The sequence below is a fragment of the Panthera onca genome, chromosome F2, assembly GCF_046562875.1.
Source record: "Panthera onca isolate mPanOnc1 chromosome F2, mPanOnc1 haplotype 2, whole genome shotgun sequence".
NCBI classification, from domain to species: Eukaryota; Metazoa; Chordata; class Mammalia; order Carnivora; family Felidae; genus Panthera; species Panthera onca.
In genome coordinates, this window is record NC_138356.1 from 41072511 (window position 1) to 41094790 (window position 22280).

The 22280-nt window shown below is 42.2% G+C and overlaps 1 protein-coding gene across 4 annotated transcripts in view; it reads right to left on the reverse strand.

Moving 5' to 3' along the window:
- Window positions 1–5645: 5645 nt before the first annotated feature.
- Window positions 5646–22280, reverse strand: part of CDH17 (cadherin 17) — a 70307-nt gene continuing 53672 nt past the window's right edge. For 2 of the 4 annotated variants that reach the window (XM_078441963.2, XM_060610908.3), the window contains exons 13-18: window positions 19455–19699; window positions 15788–15951; window positions 12938–13177; window positions 8959–9075; window positions 8708–8821; window positions 5646–6546 (exon numbers count right to left, since the gene is read on the reverse strand). In XM_078441963.2, coding sequence (XP_078298089.2) covers window positions 6446–6546; window positions 8708–8821; window positions 8959–9075; window positions 12938–13177; window positions 15788–15951; window positions 19455–19699 — 981 coding nt within the window. In that variant the 3' untranslated portion in view covers window positions 5646–6445. Of the gene's footprint in view, window positions 6547–8585; window positions 8822–8958; window positions 9076–12937; window positions 13178–15787; window positions 15952–19454; window positions 19700–22280 lie in introns of those variants that run through there. The other 2 variants (XM_060610912.3, XM_081792259.1) reach the window with 2 other exon arrangements.

Here is a 22280-nt window from a genome sequence, read left to right on the forward strand (position 1 = left end):
TAAGGCATTTAGGATAGTGCCTGGCACACTTTAACGTTGTAGAATTATTGGCTACTGTTCTTTGTGTTCCTGGTGGCTAGGGTGGTAACTGGCCAGACTGGGGGCTTAATAAATACGTGACAAATAAGTAAAAGAGCAAAAGAACTCACTAACCTTGACAGCCATAGGAGCAGAGGCTCCGCTCTTCCTTTGAGAGGCTCCTGCACCCAGCTGCTTGCTCCCACCTCCACCTCCGGCATCACACCCCCAGTCAGCCACCCAGACAATAGGGGTTCCAAGGACAGGTGGTTTCAGTCCAATATGGGCTCCGACAGACAGACAATCTTTGCTTCGGGGCTCAACATCAACCCCACCCAGACTCTCAGAGCTGGACCACACAGAGGCCTGAGATTCTTCCTATCCATCTTCCTTCCTTCCTTCTCTTCTTCAACAGCTATCGAACTTCTATGTGGTGTGGGACACTCCCCGCCCCCCGCCTTCTCCTGTTCCTCCCCTAAATCCCTCACAGACCTTTCCTTCCCTCAGTCTCTTCCTTGTCTAATTCCACCTTGGCCTCTGCTTCTCAGAGGGCCCCTCCTGAAGGACACAGTAATGCCTACCTGGACCCAAGCAGTGCTTCTGCGTCTCCTGCCTCGTCAAGCATAATGCTGCCAGAGGAGAAGCAACAGAGATAAGAGGATGTGGAACAGCCCAGGAAGAGCTCAAACCCACTGAAAACCCAGTGCCATTGGGCACAACCATGTCAGGATTTCAGCAAGCATGCACAAAGCCATATTTGCTTACTGAGGAAAACCCCTTCTCCCTTGGAGGCCCCAGAAAGGCTGTCTGAAACCCCGCTGTAAAAGGCAAAACTAAGCGGGGAACCTGAGCCACGGTCTCTCCCCTCCTGCCCTGTGGTGGACCTGGAAACCTTGAGAACATTTCCTCGGTTCTTTGTGCCCTCTGCCAACCAGACCATGCCTCACTTGGGTTGTGTCTGAGCAGAGCCGCCAGAAATTCTGTCATTGGGATCTTTTCTTGGCCAGGAGCCAAAGAAGCCCCGTTTTATACTCTGTTACCAAGAATAGATTCTGTTTCCTCCCAATCCTGTGCTTAATTCAAGAGTAGCTAAAAATGCTAGGTCAACACACATGCTATTTTTATTCCCACCTCCCATGTGCACACCCTTCTCCGCTTCGAAAGGGTAGCCTTTCAAATCCTGGAGTTACACATCAGCCCAGTTGTTGCCATGGAAAAAATGAAAATAATGCTTTCTCTCAATCAGATGGGCACTTGTTTCTATGGCCTGCCCCTTCCTCACCTGGCCTTCCTGTCTCACTGCCTCTCTCAGGACAAGGACCACATGAAAAAAGGAGGCTTTGGTTTCTGTCCAGAGAAACCAATGACTACTGGAGACAACTCATAGAGGCCTCAAGTTTGGCTTATGCTTTAGCCACCACCATTACCAGACCTGAATTCCAGGACAGCCTTTTACCCATTAGAAGTATACCATCTCAGGAGGCCTCCCTGCCGGAAAGGCCCAGATAGCTTACAAATGACTAACACATAACACGTACTCAGGAAATCATTTTGAAGTGCCAAATGGATCCTGTACCATGTTAGTATGTAAAAATGGAAAACCAATAAAATGGAAGGTAACTGTTTGTATTTTTAAAAAAATGTTCTTTGTGTTTTGCATGGTTGATAATATTTCTTTAAATAGCCAACTCTCTTTGCACCTGGGTGGCTCAGTCGGTTTAAGCATCCGACTTCGGCTCAGGTCATGATCTCATGGTTTGTGAGTTCGAGCCCTGCATCGGGCTCTGTACTGACGGCTCAGAGCCTGAAGCCTGCTTTGGATTCTGTATGTCCCTCTCTCTCTCTCTCTCTGCCCCTCCCCTGCCTGTGCTCTCTCTCTCTCTTACACCCTCTCTCAAAAATAAACAAAAGCATTTCATAAATAGCCAACTCTCCAAGCACAGACACGGGAGGGTGACTTTACACAGATGCACATTTTTAGAGTAATTTTTGAGAGACTTATCTACGGTGAAAAGCTAGGCATTGACGCTCCCTCTCCAGCTGCAAAGGCTTCTTTCTTCTCAGCTTCTAGGTTGGAGTTCACAGGCTCCCAGGCGGTGGCAGAGTGACTTGAGCCTGGACGCACCAGGCTGCTCTTAGTTGAAGGATCTCTGTGGGCCAACGAATGGCTCTCCTGCCAGCACCCACCCCACCCCAACCCCCCTTCCCTGAGCTCTGGGTCAGGGACGTGTTTGCACCTGGAAGGGGTCTGGGCAGGGCTGGTTAGGATTAAAGGTGCCCAGAAATTTGAGAGGACTGGGGAGCCAAGGTTCTGAAGAAGCATGCTGATTCAGACCCTAAAAAGGATCACATTCCACCCCACCTAGGTGCTGACTATGCCCTCCAGGGATCGTCTGGAGGAAGAGTTCTCAGTTGGGGATACACATTAGATTCATGCCCCAGAGATTTTGTTTTTAATGCTAAAGGCACGGCCCTCTGCCCAGAGATGCTAATTCATTTGGAGATGAGGCCCTGGGAATGAGTGTTTTTGAAAAACTCCCCCAGGTGATTTGAACATGCAGCCACCGAGAACCCCTGTAGTAAACAGCTGGTCACCCACCACCTGACCACACTTCTTGGGTCTCGGTCAGAACGAGACAGGCTTTTGTGAAGAGAAATTTAGGAGCAATGACAGCATGTGTGGTGTCTGGGGAACAAACATATCCATTGTATGGACATCTTCACATGTGTGTAAAATGTATATTTAAGTGTATACAATGTGTGTGATACATATGGATGCAGGCAAAACCAAAAATAGCCTTGGTCTTGAGAGTTTCCTCATGAGACAACTTTTAGGTTTTGAATTCTATTTTTTTTCCTGCTACTATTTTAAAACATTGATATTATGGACAAACATGGTAGGATTCCATTTATATGAGGTACAAAGAATAATCAAATTCGGACACAGAAAGTTAGAATAGTGGTTCTCAGAGGCTTGGGGAAGGAAGGGGATGGGGAATTACTGTTTAATGGGTAGAATTTCATTTGGGAAGATGAAAGTGTTCTGGAGATGGATGTTGGTGATGGTTGCACAACCATATGTATTCACTTAATGCAAATGAATTGTATACCTAAAAGTAGTTAAACTGGAGGTGCCTGGGTGGCTCAGTCAGTTAAATGTCTGGCTCTTGCTTTTGGCTCAGGTCATGATCGCATTGTTCATGAGTTCGAGCCCCGCATTGGACTCTGTGCTGATAGCACAGGACCCTGCTTGGGATTGTCTTTCTCTCTCTCTGAAAATAAATTTTAAAAACTAGATAAACTGATTTTTTTCAGTTGAATTACAAGATGTTGTATCATTTTGGATAACTTTTAAGGTTCCAAGTTTAACAAGCTCCCATGATGCATATAGCGTTGCACCGAATCTTGGAAATAAATCAGTTCCTTCTTCCCTTAGATACCTCAGAGGTAATCTCCGCTTCCTGCCTGTGGGTCCTTTAGACTAGGGACCAATATCCAGAGATCTCCACTCCAAATGTATTGCTCCCCAGAAGCCTTTGAGACTTTCAACAGAGCTGCTCACAAAAGTTGTCACCTATTCCTCCCACCTCCACCACCGAGACCCTCATCTCACAGCTATTCGTAACCATCCAGAAATTCTCAGGGGTTTTTTAATTCATAGGCCTCATGAACCACCACAGCCAGCTCTGAGGATGTTTGAATGGAGCATCAGGGTTTGTATGTAGGGAAAGAAGGGCGGTAAAGTGGGACTTCAGATGTCTTTGAGCATAGGGTAAGTGAACACAAAGAACGAATTAGTTCCAATTTTGTCAAATGAATGGCACTTAAATGACAATAGCATAAGTGGCCAAAATGAATCAGCTCTTTCATTTATGCATACTTCAAAAAACTATGGAGAAGCCACGATGAGCCAAGACTTGTCATAGTGGCATTGCAAGGACTCTGAGAAGTCCTCGACCAGTTGCAGAGATTAAATGGGCTCTAATTGCAGAACATGAGAAGGGCCATAAGCAAGGTTCAAATACCACTCTTTTTCTTGCAAGGGCCAGAAATACATCAAGGCTTAAGTTAAAAAGGATGTACTGGCTCACAGGATAGAAAAGTCCAAGGCAAGTTTGCTTTCAAACAAAGCTGGATGCTCGTCCTCAACATCTTTTGAATTTCTCCTCTTATCTCTTAACTCTCTATAGTCTTTGTTCAGGGACAAGCTCACTGTAGTGGTGATCAGAATGCTCTAAGCTAACTTCCTACACGATTAGCAAATTCCACTTGAAGAGAGCTATTTTCTAAGAGTGCCAACTAGAATTCTAGAAGTCTTAGTGAGATAAAGTACCTATCTCTAAAACTGGAAGGATGAGGAAACACAGGGGTTGGCTCTACCCAAACTATATAGATTAGGTGAGGGGTGGAGGAAATGTTTCCCAGTGGAAATAGAGCTACCCTAACCAGAAGAGGGGATGGAACCTGGCCAAACAATTCTTCTCACCACACTGTGGAAGTTTAGATGAGGTAATAGGCCTGATCTCCTGGAGGAAATCAGAGAAGGCTTCTCAAAGGGACCAGTATTTAAATCGATCTTAAAGACCTTAAAAATGGGTAGGATCTGGTCATGGAAGGAAGAAAAGGTTGAAAGAAAGAGCCCACCATGGTAAACAAACAAACAAATAGAACAGCAAGAAAAGTATGAATACTAATCAATGATTTTAGATGAGAAGATTCTGTGTGATCAGTCTATTATTAGGTGGTACAAGTTGGTCCAGAGAGAACAACACTGAATTGAGGCAGGTTAGATCCCTGAACCCAATTCAGAAAACTGCCTTGGACGGTTTTGGTCTTTCAATAATGATAATAGGATTTCTTGAAAATGAGCAGGGCAAGAAATGATGCAATTTTACGTGACCTAAATGTCACATCATAGTCACTCTTGATCAAAACACACAATATACCTATAGAAGTTGCTGAGGAAGACTATTCTTTAGGTTGGGGTATAATTTGTGAAGTAAATTTTCTTTTGGCACTCTTGGATTTTTGTTTTGCCTTCTAATGTACAGTGAGACAAGGGAGAACTTTACCCATTACAAGACTTTCAATGAGCCTCATGTAAAAAAACAGGTAAGAGTTTGAAGTACAAGATACTAAATAAGAAAGCAAAATCAGGTCTTAGGGTTTGGATATTTTCTTTTGTTTTACTTTTTTGCCCATAAAAAATATAATAGAAGTCCACAAAAAGGATTATTTAGGAAAAACAGAACTCCATGGCCTGCTTCAGCTGCCATTCTAAGAGCACCTTTTCAGATACAAGTTCTCTTCCAAAAAATTCTTGGAAATTCTGAGAGGCTTTGTAATATTGAATGCTTTCAAGGCTCAAAGCCTGAGCAAGACAATAGCATCAGACCTAAAAATGCTTCCAAATGTCTAAGGTTCTCTTATTTAAAATTTTTAAATCCCAACTATATCTGTCTTGAACCCAATCCATGGTCCTGAAAGCAGTGAATTTTTATTTCATTGGACACTCCTCCTTACGGACCCACTCTACATGGGAGGCAGTTCTGATAAACCGTAAGTAACCATGGCTCTCCAGGTGTTCCCTCAAAAATGCAAAGAACCGGCAAGTAGAGCCAAAGAGCTCAAGAAACAAAACCATAGCCAACATTTATTCTTGGTTTTTGTCACTACGTCTTTCATGCGTTCATATTTTCTTTTACCGTTAAATATACAGTAACCAAAACTATTAATATACACATAAAGAAAACACGTGCAGCATGTAAGCATGGTAGGTAGTAAGTAAGTCTAGTCAGTGGTTGGTTTCTGCACCAAGATTGATGAAAGGGGCCTGTGTGGCTTGTGCCATTCCCAAGTGGAAGAACCTCAAACGAAGAGCACTATGAGCCACAGTGAGCCAAAGAAGGCTACTAACACAAGAGAGTGTCTGTTCACACCAAGGGATGGCGCTCCTATTTTATTTTTTTCCTGAGATTTCCCTTTGTCCTGGTCTCCAACAAATGTCTTAAAATTAGTACAATACCAAATGAGACATGAGGAAGGAGACATAGGATAGAAGTGGGAGAAAGTATGAGTGGAATCCAGGAAGTTCTGTGGTGGAGGACTGATAAATCTCGATAAGGAGAAAGTGAACAGAAGAGTTCATCAGTCCATCTTTCCCTAAAGGGAAAAAACACATACATTTTTGGCTTTGGATAAATAGCGAAGGCTTTTGCAGAGGGGAAAGTGTCATGGGAAAATGGAAAATGTCTCTAATGTCTATAGCACATGAAATATCAAAGAGTAATAAAATATTAAAGGGCAAGAGGGTATATCTGTAAAAAATTACAGAGCACATGTTGGACAAAAAGTAAAATTATGAGATTGAATGGTTGTGTTACTGAAATAGCACTTGGTACATAAACTCAAACATTCCTGTTCAAATTCAGTTTCTCAGAGGTTGGGCTTCGGATGCCTGAGCACTTTCGACAGTATCTTTGCCTTCATTCTTCTTTATTCGGATAAACACAACTGCTAAAATTATACCTAAAAGAGAAAATTCAAGGTCAAAGAGATGGAATCTTAAAATGTACTATCACATTTGTTTATGAAGTAATACCCGGGTAGGAAAAAGTGACTCATGTAACTTCATTTCTTTTTGTGGGTCAACAAAGTTTCGTTGTCCTGGTGAATAAGGGATTCTAGGCATTGGCTTTCTTGGGTTCATAAGCTTATCATTTATCTTGTTCAGTAAGTACATATCAACTCCCAAATCATACCTATGCTGGTGGCTATTGCTTGGTCTTTACCAAGAAATATAGGACCTAATGTATGTGGCTGACTAAGTGCATGAGCATCTGGCAGACTTCTTGAACTTTGGACCTACTCAGTGAACATTGATTCCAGTCCTTCATCCTCTTCTCTAGAGGAAATAGTCCAGTGAGAACAACCAGAAAGCTGTTCTCTGACCTGTTCGCCTACCTAAAGCTCGGGTGTGTCCACACCAGTTATCACATTTTCTTTGGTGCCTTCCTCATAGCTCCAGCTTGAGTAGACTCCCTAATCTTTCTGGTTCCTCCTATCTCTGAACACCTACAAAATTACATGGTGCGTTTTAGCAGTAAATGTGTACTATAAACCAGAGACCAATATGGAAAAGGGGAGTTGTTTTAAGGAAATTAACCTGCAGTAAATTTATAGGAGGAGTCGTGGCAGAAAAGACTGGATACTCAGAGACCCATTAAGAATATTGCACTAATTCCAGGGTATCTGGGTGGCTCACTCGGTTAAGCATCCGGTCATACTCAGGTCATGATCTCATGATTCGCGGTTTCAAGCCCTGCATCGAGCTGTCAGTGCAGAGCCTGCTTTAGATTCCCTGTCCCCCTCTCTCTCTGCCCCTCCCCTGCTTTTGCTCTCTCTATCAAAAAGAAAAAAACAAACATAAAAAAAAAAAAAAGAATCTTGCACTAATTCCAACCCTACTTTGAAAAAAGTAAGGGCATGAAACTGTAAGATCCTATTACTTCTAGCTCCAGATATCCCCAGACTTACCCAGTCTAACTTGTGGCAAAATTATGGCTTTACATGGTCATCTGAGAAACTGCTATTTGGTGCATAAACTCAAAAAATCCTTTCAAGATGGGAGGGAGGAGAGAATAAGAAAAGGCATAGAGGTAGAAGGAAGCTTAAGTGAGTGAAAACTCAAAAGTCTAGCTCAATTAGTATGAAAGGGTATGCACCAGCCTGTGATCAGGGGGAAAAGATGATCCCCATGCATATGTTAGGATGAGTAGTGACTATGTCACAGAGGCCCTTCCATGTCATGATAATGAGGAATCTGGATGGAATGGTATAAGGAAATGAGGTCCCTTTTAGAGCTGCGAATCAGAGGACAGCAGCAGAAAAGACCAAATGCTAAGAGAACAAGTAAGAATTCTTAGAATAATCCCAGCCTTCCTTTTCAAAGAGAAGGGATGTGAAATGGTATAAACCCCTTCAGTAAAGTGGATGTGACTTGGTGAAGTATCTATTTCTAACATTTAACTTACGGTGAGGACAACAATTGAAAGAGGACCTCTTTGAGCACTGAGCGTTTCACAAAAAAAGAAGACGGCTAGAAGTGGGGACCCTGCTGTTTAGCCTGGCCAGGGCCAAAGCAGAATAAGACCCATGATAAGCTCGACTTGTTCTGGGGTAACAAAGAATTAGTCTACCATCATGAAAATACTCTAAGGGAAGGTCTGCAACATTTTGGGTATGTAAGCGTCTCCACCGGAAGGCTAATTCTACCTGTTCCAACAACGGTAGACTGGCCTGTAAGCTCTGTGAGGGTAGGATCCGTGTATATCTTGCCCATCACCTATCCCCCACATCAAGCACCGTGCCTGCCGCATAGCAGGGGCACAGCTACTGCATCTCTCTCTCCTGTATCACAAAAGCTTGGACACTAGGCACAAAACATAACAATTTATGCTTTAAAGCCTCTTGTGTGATATTTCCCAACTAACCAATGATAGGTAATGGGTGGTATTAAGGCAGCAGATCTCAACTAGGAGAGTCTGATGGTTTGCTGGTAATGCATATTCCTGGCTGTTTGCCTAGAACGTCAGTAAGCAGCCAGCAGACCAGCCCCGAAGACAGACCCTGAGGTGAAGGTTTCTAAGGCCCAGAACAGGAATCCTTGAATCTGAGAAATTATACTCACCAATAACCAAAAATGTGGTCAGGAGTATACCAACTGCCATGCCCACAGTGGGCATCCCAGGCTGGTGACCTGCTGGCTGAAAACAATGTCCTTCCACACATGTGCAGAAAGTAACTAAAACGCAAAACAGTATTTGGTAAAATATATTTTCAAGCAAAAAGTTTGCAAAATCCTATATCAAAGACAGGAATTCTCTCAAACTACCCATGGTGACAGACATTATCCCAAGTTGCCTGTGGCAAAGTACCTACCTGGTAAAGAGACTACACCTTCCAACGGTGGCCGGCCACCATCACTGATGCGGATTGGGACACTGTAAAGTCCCTCTTCAAAGTTAGTGTGCTTGGTAGAAAGTTTGGCATGAGTTCCTGTCAGAATAGGGGGAAAAAATGAATGACATAAAAACACAACCTCATACCCATGTATCAACAGGAATAAAGCTCACCTTTGCAATATAATACTATGGTTGGCCAGGAAATTATTTGATATAAGTATGAGTTAAATTACCCAAAGTATCACCACTCAACATTGCCTTCCATAACGTCAAACAGGATGCCAAAGCACCCTTTAATTTCTCAATTTATGATTGCTCTGTAGAATAAATACTACTAACTATCATAGCTCTGTAGCTATGTTTTATAACATTAGACTGAATGAAACACTGAATTAGAAAAAGAAAAAATATTTGAAGACGTAACTGCTAAATGATTTTCCAAATTAGGTAAAAACTCTAAGTCCTCAGATCCAAGAAGATTAGTAAATCCCAGGAAAAAGAAAAACAAAGTGACACTAAGGCACATAATAATCAAATTGCTTAAAACTAGTGAGAAAGATCATCCTGTGTGTGTGTGTGTGTGTGTGTGTGTGTGTGTGAAAAAGAAAATCTTAAAAGCATCCAGAGGAAAAAGGATAAATTACATTTAAGGGAACAAAGAAGAAACGGTGCAATCCAGGACACCGGGGGAAAAACATCTTCAAAGTACTGAGAGACAGAAGTCTCAATAAATTTAAAAGTATTTTAGCCAATTGTCCCCTGGTTGCTAAGCAATTAAGTTAGAAATCCATAATCAAAGATGTGGGAAATCCCCATATATTTGGGAACTATATAACACACTTCTAAGTAAGCCATGGGTCACAGAAGAAATCTAAAGGGAAATTAGGAAGTATTTGGAATGGAATGAAAATGGAAAAACAACACGTCAAACTTTGTGGGCTACAGCTAACATGACACTAAGACATAAAATTATTGCACCAAATGCCCACAATAACAAAGAAAAACTTTCCAAATTAATTGCCTCAGCTTCCACCTTAATAAAAATAAAACAAGAAGAACAAATTAAATTCAACATAAGAAGAATAAAGGAAATAATAAAAATCTGAGCATTGAAATACAAAACAAAAATGCAGGAAAAAAAATCTATGAAATCAAAAGCTGGTTCTTTGAGAATATCAGTAAAATTAATGACCTCTAGCCAGATCGATCAGGAAAAAAAAAAGAGACAACCTTCCAATATCAGAATGAGGTGACGATATCACTGCAGAGTCTGTAGATTTTAGGAGAATAATAAAACCATATGACAAATAACTTTGTGCCAATAAATTAGACAAATCAAATGAAACAGACAAATCATTTAAAAGACGCAAACTAATAAGTTCAACCACGAAAAAATCTATAATTTAAATAGCCCTGTATCTATTAATGAAATTGAATTTTTTAAGCTTATTTATTTTGAGGGAGAGAGAGCATGAGCAGGGAAGCGGCAGAGAGAGAGGAAGAGAGAGAGAGAAAATCCCAAGCAGGCTCCATGCTATCAGCTCTCAACCCAACGTTGGGCTCGATCTCAGGAACCATGAGATCATGACCTGAGCCAAAATCAAGAGTTGGTCACTTAACTGACTGAGCCACTCAGGTGCCCCAAGAAGTTGAATTTTTACTTAAAACTTTTTATAAAGACAACTCTGGGTCCAAATGGCTTCATAGTAGATTCTACCAAACATTAAGAGAGAAATAAAAAACAATTCTACACAAACTCTTCCAGATAATTGAAGAAGTAGAATATTTCATAACTCATTCGATGAAGCAGCATTACTCTGACATCAAAACCTGACAAAGACATTACAAGGAAAGAAAGATATAGACCAATATCCTTCATGAATACAGATGGAGAAATCCTTAAAATTTTTGCAAATCAAATCCAGCAATACATAAAAATGCTAATATTTCACCACCAAGTAAGCATTATACCAGGAAGAGATTGGTTTAAGATCTAGAAGTTGATTCCAAAAGTTGATTGACACAATTCACCAAATCAATAGACCAAAAAAATCAACCATACAATCATCTCAATAGATGCAAAAGAAGTACATGAAAATTTTAGCATCCATTCCTAGTTAAAAAAAAAAACAAAAACAAAAAACAAAACAAAACAAAAAACCTCTGTGCAAGTTAGGAACAGAAGATAAACTCCTTGATCTGATACAAAAAAACTATAGCAAACTTTTTACTTAATGATCAAAGCCTAAGTGCTTTCTCCCAAGATCAGTTTATTTCTACTCTCACTACTTTGATTCAACATTCTACTGATGGTTTTAGCCAGTAATAAAAAAATAAAGAAATAAAAGTCATCTGGTTTGGAAAGGAAATTAAAATGCTATTATTTGCAGACAATATGATTGTCCATGTAGAAAATCTTTGGAGGGGCGCCTGGGTGGCTCAGTCAGTTAAGCTCAACTTCAACTCAGGTCATGATCTCATGGTTAGTGAGTGTGAGCCCCATGTCAGGCTCTGCACTGACAGCTCAGAGCCTGGAGCCTGCTTTGGATGCTGTGTTTCCCTGTCTCTCAGCCCCTCCCCTGCTCATGCTCTGTCTCTCTCTGTCTCTCAATAATAAATAAATGTTAAAAAAAAAAAAAAAAAAACTAAAAAAAAAAGACACTGTTACAAAATGCAAACGCAAGTCATAACCCATGAGAAAATATTTGCAAGCATATATCTGACAAAGAACTGATACCTCGATTATAGAAAGAATGCTAGAAGTCAACAATAGAAGGCCAACAGCCAAATTTTTCAAATGGGCACAAAATTTGACCAGCCCCTCCACCTGTGAAGATATATGGGTGGCAAATAAACACATGAAAAGATGCTCAACACCATTAGTCTTTAGGGAAACTTACATTAAAACCATAATGAAATGCTACTGCACTCCCACTAAAATGGCTACTATTAAAAAAAACCAAGCAGAGCAAGTATTGGGAGGAATGTTGAGCAACCAGAACCCTCATAGACTGCTGCCGATGTAGAACGTTACAAACTGGAAAGCAATTTGCCATTTTCTGAAAACTTTAACCATACAGCTACCATATGACCCAGCCATTCCACTTCTAGGTATTTAACCAAGAAAAATGAAAGCATATGCTCCTACAGAATTCTTGGTCACAATGCTCATAGCAGCTTCATTTGTAACAGCAAAGACTGGAAGCAAACCAAGTGACAGTCAAGAAGTGAATGGCTAACAAACTGTGAGAGCGTCTTACCATGGAATGCTACTCCATAATCGGAAGGAATGAGTATTGATACACAGAACGACATGGAGAAATTCCAGAATAAGTAAGCTAAGGCAAAAACAGCCAGCCAAAAAGAGCACATACTGTATTATTTTATTTAGATAAAATTCGTGAAAATGCAAACTAATCTATAGTGATGAAAAGCAGAGCAGCCATTCCCGGGGATGGGGGGTGGAAGACTGGCGGGGTGGGGGTGGGGTGGGAAATGAGGACTGCACCTAGAGCTGGAGCATGAAAAATCTTGGGGGGTGGTGAAAATATTCTTATCCTTATTGTGATGAGGGCTTCATGGGGTCTACATTTATCAATTTCTATAAAATTGTGCACTTTAAATATGTGCTGTTTATTGTGTGACAATTATTTTTCCATGAAGGTGTTTTTAAAAACCATTATGAAATCTGTCCCTCGGTGGCCATTGGAAATTTTGCAAATGCTGTTCAGATTGTCCAACTGCCCCTATACACTAAGGGGGATGCTGTATGTTAATCTCTCCTCCCTCCGAAGCCCAGGGCTTTCTTCCCCCTGGAGAGCTCCCCTCTACAGGTTCTCAAAGCATGAGCTTCCTCCGTGCAGCATGGGGGAAAACTCTGTGTTGAGTGCCACCGCAAGCACACCAAAGCAAATAAAAACTAATTTTATCATCCGTCAGTGTTTTGTTCAACTCACCGTTGACTCTCGAAACTTTCCAGTCATTTTGTGAGCTTTCACTGACGAGGGAATATGAAAAGTGTGGACTCGGAAATGACCGCTGATCATCATCAGTCACCTCAAAAATGAGAGTCCCCTCTTGGTGGAGGGGATGGCACAGAAACAAGCCCGTGTACTCCTTGGCTAGCCGAGGGGGGTTGTCGTTGACATCCAAGAGGGTCAGGTGGAAACTGGCTATGGAGCTCTGGGAGGAGCCGCCTAAGGAAGTAAGGGATTGAAACATGATATCAGCTTTCTCATTTTCCTCATAACGTGACAAGATACCTTCTTTTCTTTAAAATAAATAAATAAATAAATACACACACACACACACACACACACACACACACACACACACACACACTCTTAAAGCAGTTGGTATGCTGAAGTAGTAGAAAGATAACAAGCTTTTAGAATCAGACCCGCTTTCGTTTCCTGGTTAAAAAGTCTTAGTGATGATAATAATAACTAAGATTTACACACTAATATTTTATACGTATTACTTCAAAACAACTCTGATGTGCATTTACTGATGACAAGACTGAGGTTCAGAGAAGTCGTGTGACTTGCTCAAGGTCACACAGCAGTAGAGAGGCCTCCATCCCAGGAAGTCTGACTCTAGAGCCCACAACCGCTGCTCAGCACTGACTCGGGCATGTTTGTGGTTTTCTACACCCTGTTTCTTCAGCTGTACAACATGTGACTTTGTGAGGATCCCATGTGTCGTGTTTGTTGAAAACAGTAAAGGGCTGCGCGAATGTTATTTTCTGTGGTGTAGTGATGAAAGATTTAGACCCTGTAGCCTTAATGGTTGGTAGCTGTGTGATGGTGGGCAAATTACTTAACTTCTCAGTGCCTTGATTCCCTCGTCCATAAAATATGGCCAATAATAGTACTTACCCAAAGTGTTGTATGAGGATTAAGTTGTCACACTGAGTGCTTGAAACAAGGATGCCAGGGCAACATAAACACTGACTCTCCTCATTCTCCCTGACATCAATCACAGATACCAGTTCCACAATTTCTGACCCCATCCCGTTTCAATTCCAGTGAACCCTGTCTTCCTGCTTTGCTTTTCAACTGTCTTCTAGGGCCCTGACCACATTTAACCAAAGGGGGAAAAGACACTGTGCTCTTGAGGTCGTTTCAGGCATCATTTCAGAGCCAACAAGGGGTGCAGAACATTGAATCCTGATTTTGATTTGTGAAACTTCTAAAATGTGAGAGGCCTCTAGGACACATCCAAAGTCAAGCGTTAATCCCCATGGTATGTTGTAGCGGAATGCGTGGCACAAAGGCTCAGCCAGAAACTTCCTGATTACTCGGGAGCTTTTAAATCAAGAGTTAAAGGTATACAATGTGATAATGGAATGTGCATCTGTGGAAACACACAAGGGAGAAAGACCGTCCCCCCCCCGCCCCGCCCCCACTTCAGCAAGGCCCGTCTGCTTGCACACAATCGTTCCAAATTTGGCACACACTTCGGCATTTCTACCCTCATTGGCTTAATCTGACTGTGGTGCTTTTGTTTTTCTTAATCTTTTCACAGGCAGGAGCCATTTTTATGATTTCCATCCACTGGAATGTTCCCCATTCCACCTCCCAACCCTGGGCCTCACATTTTGAAAGTTTATTTATTTATATATTTTTTTTGGTCTAAAACTGTATTTATTTAGTCCCAATTTGTTCAATTCTCATTTTCTGGTAAACCAGGCAGATATATTTACTATTTAATTAGAGGCTTCAACCAGCATAAGAACAACAGAATTTCTACTCTAAGTTAGAAAACTCCATTTAAATGCAAAGAAGCCTCATGTTTTAATCACCAGCCTTATCACTGGTAAGCATGCTATTCCTGTGGATTTATGTTGATTTTAATTTTTTAAATTCCCTGGAACTCTACGTTCAAAGTCAGTGGGGATATATAGCACCACAACGGGATCCAACGGAATGCAAAGATTCTGCAGGATGATTCAAACATCCTGGGCTCATCTATATACGTCTTTTCTTTCAAATGGTCACCTGATTTCATCAAAACAGAGATACCCAGGGCCAGCCAAACCTAGTGAATCAGAATCTCCAGGGGTGAACTCCTCCTACCTTATTGAACAGTCTCCCAGGTGATTCTGGCACATATCCAAGTTGACAACATGGCATAAAACACTTTCTGTCTCAGGGGTACCTGGGTGGTGCAGTCGGTTAAGCGTCCAACTCTTCATCTCCACTCAGATCACGCTCTCACAGTTTGTGAGTTTGAGCCCCACATCAATCGGGCTCTGCACCGATGGCACTGAGCCTGCTTGGAATTCTGTCTCTCCTTCTCTCTGCCCCTCCCCTGCTTGTGCTCTCTCTCTCTTTCTCAAAATAAGTAAATAAACTTAAAAAAATTTAAAAAAAAAAAATATTTTCTGTTTCAGAAAGGATCAGACCTGAACCACTGCAATCGCAGGCTGAAAGAGCAAGTAATGGTCTAGGTCAGCAGAGCAGTGGTTTGGCCCTGCTCTCAAGAGAAACCCACAAGCACTTTGGAGGAAGAGGAGGGAGTTCAGCGGGGACACAGACACCTGCCCAGAAGCTGTAGTCCCTCCAGGAACAAGAGCGAGTGGCAGCAGCTCTCTTGCTGCCTAGCCAGCCTGCAGGTGCACCCCTGCCTGAAAGAGCCCAGTTCAGGGGCACCCGTGGGCCGCACCTTGCACAGAACCAGGAAGGTGTGGGCCCTTCACTCCACTTTTGTACCCTTATCAACCTTCCATTCTAAGATAGGCTGACAATTTGACCCAGTTAAGTTTCCCGCCCACGCCATCTTCCCTCCCATGTCTATTAACGTACCACCTAATAATTTGCTCCTTTTTTCTTTCTCACCTACTTCGGTCGCCATCACTTGCACCCGATACAGACTTTCAGCTTCCCTGTCCAGAGGAGCCGTGGTAAAGATCTCGCCAGTGACAGGGTCAATTTTAAGCCAGCCTCTTGTGTTGTCTCTCAGAGAATAACTTCATAAAGTAAAAAGAGCAAAAGAAAACCCACATTAGTCTGTGTGAAAATGTGATGAGAGTCTATGGATTATTATGCCTTATCCCTTGCATATCACTTATAACATATTTAAAGGATAATTAATCAATATTATTAATGCTTTATTTGTATCTCATCTATCTTCAAAAGGAGGATGTCCTCATCCTTACAGATTTGTAGTTATACTTGTTTTATTAGAAAAAGTATAGTCACAAATTCTGGAGCAAAGAAGTTAAACTTTTCTGCAAATCAAAGGTTTCTAATTAAGACAGCCTGGAAACATCTTTAAAAAAATGTTTTAATGTTTATTTATTTTTGAGGGAGAGAGAGAGACAGAGTGTGAGCGGGGGAGGGGCAGAGAGAGAGGGAGACACAGAATCCGAAGCAGGCTCCAGGCTCTGAGTTGTCAGCACAGAGCCCGATGTGGGACTCAACCCCACAAATGGTGAGATCATGACCTGAGCCAAAGCCAGATGCTTAACCGACCGAGCCACCCAGGTGCCCCCTGGAAACATCTTTTAAAACTGATTAGCAAACCACTCCCTCTAAGAAAACTTGAACACCCAGGGGCAGAGATGCCAGGGAATGGGTGGATACTCAGGTTGCTGGTGGCACAGTGAATTGTTCCTTCTACAAACATCTACTGAGTGCTTAGCAAACATCAGGCTGTAGAACAAGAGAGGAGATTATCAAAAAAAAAAACAAAAACAAAAACAAAAAAACAAACAAAAAAAACAGGCTCTTAGGCCAATGGAGGAGACAGACACAGAAATAGACAATTCCAATAAAATGTGGTAAATACAATGAGAGGGGCCCTGTGGCACCCCAGAGAAGCCTTTCTGAAGCAGGAGATGTTAACTAAGGCAAGAAACAGGATGTTTCCGGCAGAAGCGATTGCATGAGCTAATGCAAAGAGACCAAGGAATAGCCTGGTGGTGTGAGAGGGTCAGACATCCCAGCTGTGTTGGGATAAAAACGGGAAGCAGTGGATGGCAAAAGATGAAACCAGGGAAGTAGAAAGAGCCAGATAATGGGAAGCAATGGGCAGCCGTGGAATGCTGTTAAGCAGGAAGGTGATCTAGTCATATTTGTGTTTTCAATGAAACTTGTTGTTAGGTGTGTGAGAGATGAATCTGAGACAAGACTAGAACCACAGGAAAACCGATTAGTGTTGCCTTTTGAGAGGCAACACAACATAGCCATAAGGATGTCCATATCTTTAGGCCAAAGAATACCACCTCTGGAAATTTTCCCCCAAATAAAAAACAATTTAATCAAGGTTAAAAAAGAATTCTATTCATGCATATATTCAAAATATTTTATATAATAAAAAAATACTGGAAACAACCTATATGCCCAGAAGCAAGAGAATGATTAAAAAGCCAGGGTGTATTAGTTCATCAAATTAATTTTTTTTTTGTAATATTAGTATGTTCTATATGCCAAGCACTGTTAGGCTGCATGTACAGCTGATGAAGAAGAAATCCTATGTACTTGGGATTTCATTCTGAGTAAGATGGGAACTCTTTGGAAGGTTTTCAGTGAAGTCCTTTGAGCTGATCCACTTTTTAAAAGGACCACTGTGATTGTGGCAGGTGGACGCAGGGTGGGCTGGAGGAGTGGGCAGGGATGGACCCAGGAAAGAGAGGATGGTGGTCTGGACCATGGTGGACATGGTGAGAAGCATTTGCATTCTGGATATATTTCAAGGAGAGGATCTCTCATTTTTGCTGGTGGGTCGGATTAGGACCCAATGGGTGCTGATGGATTATAAATTTGGGGGCTGAGAGAAAAAGAATGCACTCAGGCCAAAAACTTTGGAGCCATCCTTAATTCTAAACTGACCTATTACTAGCATCAGAAATATTGATTATTCCTCATTCTTGAAATGCCTTTTTTCATTTGTCTTCTTACAGGACACTCCCCTTCTCGGTCTTCTTCCTCATCTTCCTGATCTCAATTTAATAGCATGTATATCTTTTCCTTGATCCAAGAAATGTTCTTAAATGACTTTGTTTTCCCTACTCATAAACTCAAATTTTTTTTTCACTTATCTTTGACTAATAATCTTTATAGCATTCTCATGAAGAAGGCAGAATCATTTGTTAAACAATAAATGGCCGTAAATTACAAATATTTTGTGCCCCATCATAATTTGTGGCTCTGATGTATATATTAGTACCTACACTAAACCACACAGTACAGCCCCCACTCTTCTTTCTTTCTTATGTTTGCCTTTAAAAAAAAATGTTTACTTATTTTTGAGAGAGAGAAACAGAGCACAAGCAGGGGAGGGGAAGAGAGAGAAAGAGACACAGAATCCAAAGCAGGCTCCAGGCTCTGAGCTGTCAGCACAGAGCACAGTCCCGTGAGATCATGACCTGACCTGAAGTCAGACGCTTAACCAACTGAGCCATCCAGGCGCCCCTTATGTTTGTTTTTATGGAACCAGAGAAGGATGTAGAGAGTGAAATTGTAGATGGGAAATTTATTCCTTGATAGACGATCAGAAAAAGGTCTTAGAAGTAATCCTAAGTACTTAAATGACAGCTCACTGGGAGGCAAGACTCCCCTCAAATGTTTCAAGAAATTTAAGGAATTTAAGGTCATTCTTAACCACATGCAATGGTTTAAGGCATGCTAAAGTATTTGTCATGCCGCAGAAGCAAAAGATTTGGGCTCAAATCCTATCTATGTGCTTGTTAACTATACAATCTTAAAGAAGTTATAAATATTGATACAGATATGGATACACACACACACACACACACACACACACACACACACATATATATATATCTTGGGCAAATTATCATTGTTCATTTCTAAGGCAAATCTGTGTAAGTCCTGTCGCACTGGGAAAAAATGACTAAGAATGGAAAGATTTACATCTTTTTTTTCTAACCGCCTCAGCCTGGGCACTGACCTCTCCAGAGGTAGGCTCTGGAATGAGTCTTGTCACCCCAGAACTATTGTCCAGAGATCCAAGAAATGTAGGCACTCTGCATCCAGAAGATTCCCTTATATCAGGTGACTGAGTCTGTCCAACTGGGCTTTTGCTTCATTCTCTCTGTCTAGAGCTTCAGTCCATTTTAGGGACTGGGCTAGAACTCTCTCCCAAACCCTGGCCCCCGTGGCTGGTACAGACACAGAGACTGGCTTTGGGTCGCCCAACTTCTGGACCCCATCTGCTGAACTCACCAGCTCTCAGCCACAACTTGCAGTTAGTGGGCTGGGATGGAAGCTGACATGCTTCCCACTTGCCTGGGCCTGGATTCTCACTGATGCCCACAGGGTACTGATGACTGTTGGAACCAAGATTAAGTTCACCATGGACCCTAGGATAGAGCTTCAGATCACTGGCTGCTTTCTTAGGGGAGAGCCCTGGAGTCAGGCCAGCTTCTCTGCCCCTCCCAGCCCTTCTTCCTCCCCTCTGGCCATGGTCCCAGCACAGCTAGGCCTGCCCAGCGTTGCTCTCCTCTACCTTATGTCCAGATTTTCCGGATCCTTGGCAGTCACGTTGCCCACTTTAGTGCCTACAGCCACATCTTCCCTGACTTTTGCTTGGTATATGCGCTGGGAAAATTGGGGTGCTTCATTCACATCTGTCACAATAAGCTTGAACTTCGCAGAAGAGCTGGTGTTATAATGTACACCAGACACCAGAGGCTCAGGATTCTCCGCTTGGAACACAATGTTGTGAATGGCTACTGTTTCAAAATCAAGAGGCTGTGTAGGGGGAAAAAAAGAGGAAAAATTAATTTGGAGGACGATTAGCTCTCTTAAAAGATTCGGTCCCAAAAGTCCTTTAAAAACTTTCTTACAGAGCAGCAGTTCCCAATTTGGTGTCAGCAAAAACCTACTTCTCGGAATGATAACAGAACCATAAAAAAGACTTTGCTAAAGGACTTATCAGAGCTTTTAATATGCTATATGCATTCTGACTCTCCTAAAAGAGGAAATCAATATAGCATTCCTCAAATTTACTTAACCCTGGGATACTCCATTCATTCAGCAGAAATTTATTAATTCTATCAAGAAAATTCCCAGAAGACAGATGGGGAAAGGCTCATATTGAGATGTTCACATTGTATGGAGAATGATTTCCCAGAGACCTCGGGATCCAAACCCCAAAATAAAGGACTTAACCTCATAGAGGGTGGCAGAGGTTAGCAGAGAAAATCAAAAGATAGAGGATCCACTCTTGTTCCAGACCATGCTGGACAGAGCCAGGAATCAAGAATCAAGAAACTAATTTGAGTGTAATAAGAGGAAGCACATAACAGAGCTACCCAAGACAAGGAGTTGCTTCAAAAACCAGTAAATTCCCAACTCTGGTAGCTTTCAAGAATAGGGTTAAACAAGATATAATAGGCTAGCCTAGAAAGAACTTACATATCATTTAAGTAACTGGTTCTGTGTGACTTTTAAGGTCTCTCTCAAGGCACAGAGTCCATGATTCTGGGGGTGGGGGAGGAATCCTAACTTTAAAGGCCTGCTGAAGAGTGATAGCCCCTAAAGTTGGGCTTCTCATCTGGGATTAAAAGGCTTCTAGGAAGCTGTGAAGCCCTAGAAACCAAAATTGAAATATTTATATTTGTGTACATGTGAATTTTCTTCCAGGGAGAGGATACAGTCACAGTCTCAGTGGCACCCAGGACCTCAAAAACAAAGGAACCAAAGCAAAGCCCGAAAGGTACATCATGGATTGTGGAAACCACACTGTTTTGTTCACTCTCCCAGGCCTATAGGACCCAGGACCTCTGGTGAGCTGTCAGTCTTTTAACTTTGGTTTATGTCAGTTGCTCATCAGTTAAACAGTAATGGTAATATCCATTCAGGAAGAGAAAAACTCATCACTTCTTGGCCTTTTGGCTAAGATCAAGGAAGAGAAAAACTCATGGAGGATTTGACACACCATCGCATTAGCTTGGCTTGCCCTTCCCTAACATCCGAAAAAGTTCTCTCCCTCAGTCAGGACTTGGCTCAATGTCAATGTTGTCCTCTCCACATCAGCTTTCCCAGTCCCCACCGGCTATCCCCAGATGGACGGGCTCCACATCCTCTGTAATCTCACAGTACCTGCCTCAGGAATCTCATTGTTTGGTTATCTATTTTAGATCTTTACTGAGCATAAGCTCTCTGAGAGGAGGAATTGTGTTATGTTCACCTTTGTTTCTCCACTCTTCCTTGGCATGCAGTATCCATTGTGTTATCAGTCAAGAAATATAAAGATGAGAAGGACTTGGTCCTTCTTGGGCTCTTGAGAGCCCCAGTAGAAAAGAGATTCTGGGGAAAATTCCCACTCTTCAGAAACCCCTCTCCTCTATGCACACACAAACACACACAACATCACAACACAATTTCTAGTGCAATAGAAAGGATGATAGAAAGATTGTTCATATGGAAGAGAAAGGATTATGTCTGAAGACTCAAGGTCATTTGAGATAGAAAATAAGAAGCAATTGACAGGATATAACATACAGGTTATAAAATTTTGTAAGCTAGACAATATGTAAAAGAGAGGATGTTTACAGAGATAAGCACGCCCTATCTGCAGGCCATGGCCCCATAATGATTTTTTGATCACCTCCAAGTGATCTGATAGAGCTCCCCACCTGAGGGTGGGGTGCAAGCTAGAGCTTCTGACTCCCAGGGACCCATTCCTTATCTCAGGGGATGAAGACAGGGGCATCAAACAGAGAAATCCTGGCAGATAGAACAGCCCCAGAGCAAGCCTACAATGTGGACAAAGGATGTACTCTGTTTCTTGCTGGTCCAGCCAAGTCCAAGCTCATGCAGGCAGCTCAGCTCTCCATGTGCTCAGACAGAGGACGGGCATCCTATCCTCTCACCAAATGGGTCCTCCATGGCCTCCCTGGATTTCCCACCCCATCACTGCCGCCCCCAGAAGTGGGGGATAAAAACACGAGACACCATGTCTGCAAATGGGAAGAAGCCTGTGTTATCCCAAAAGAACATGTGAGACTGAGAGTAGAAAAAGATGAGAGGGGAGACTGTGTGTCCAGCTGAAGAGCTGGAACTTTATCCTTGAGGAGCAAAGAGAAGCATTACGCACAAGACTGACAAGGTCAGATTTGTGTTTTAGGAAAATAACTGCAGAAGCAGCCATGTGAGGGTACCCACACCCAACAGGGAGACCGGTAACGAGAGGACGTCAGTGCTCCTTAAACACTTACTGAATGGAAGACCAAATGAGAAAGGAGCAGCCTGCTATTGATCAGTGTGCTTAACTTTCACACCAGGAAAAACACTGACCCACGTCTTCCAGGGAAAAAATTAGAAATGA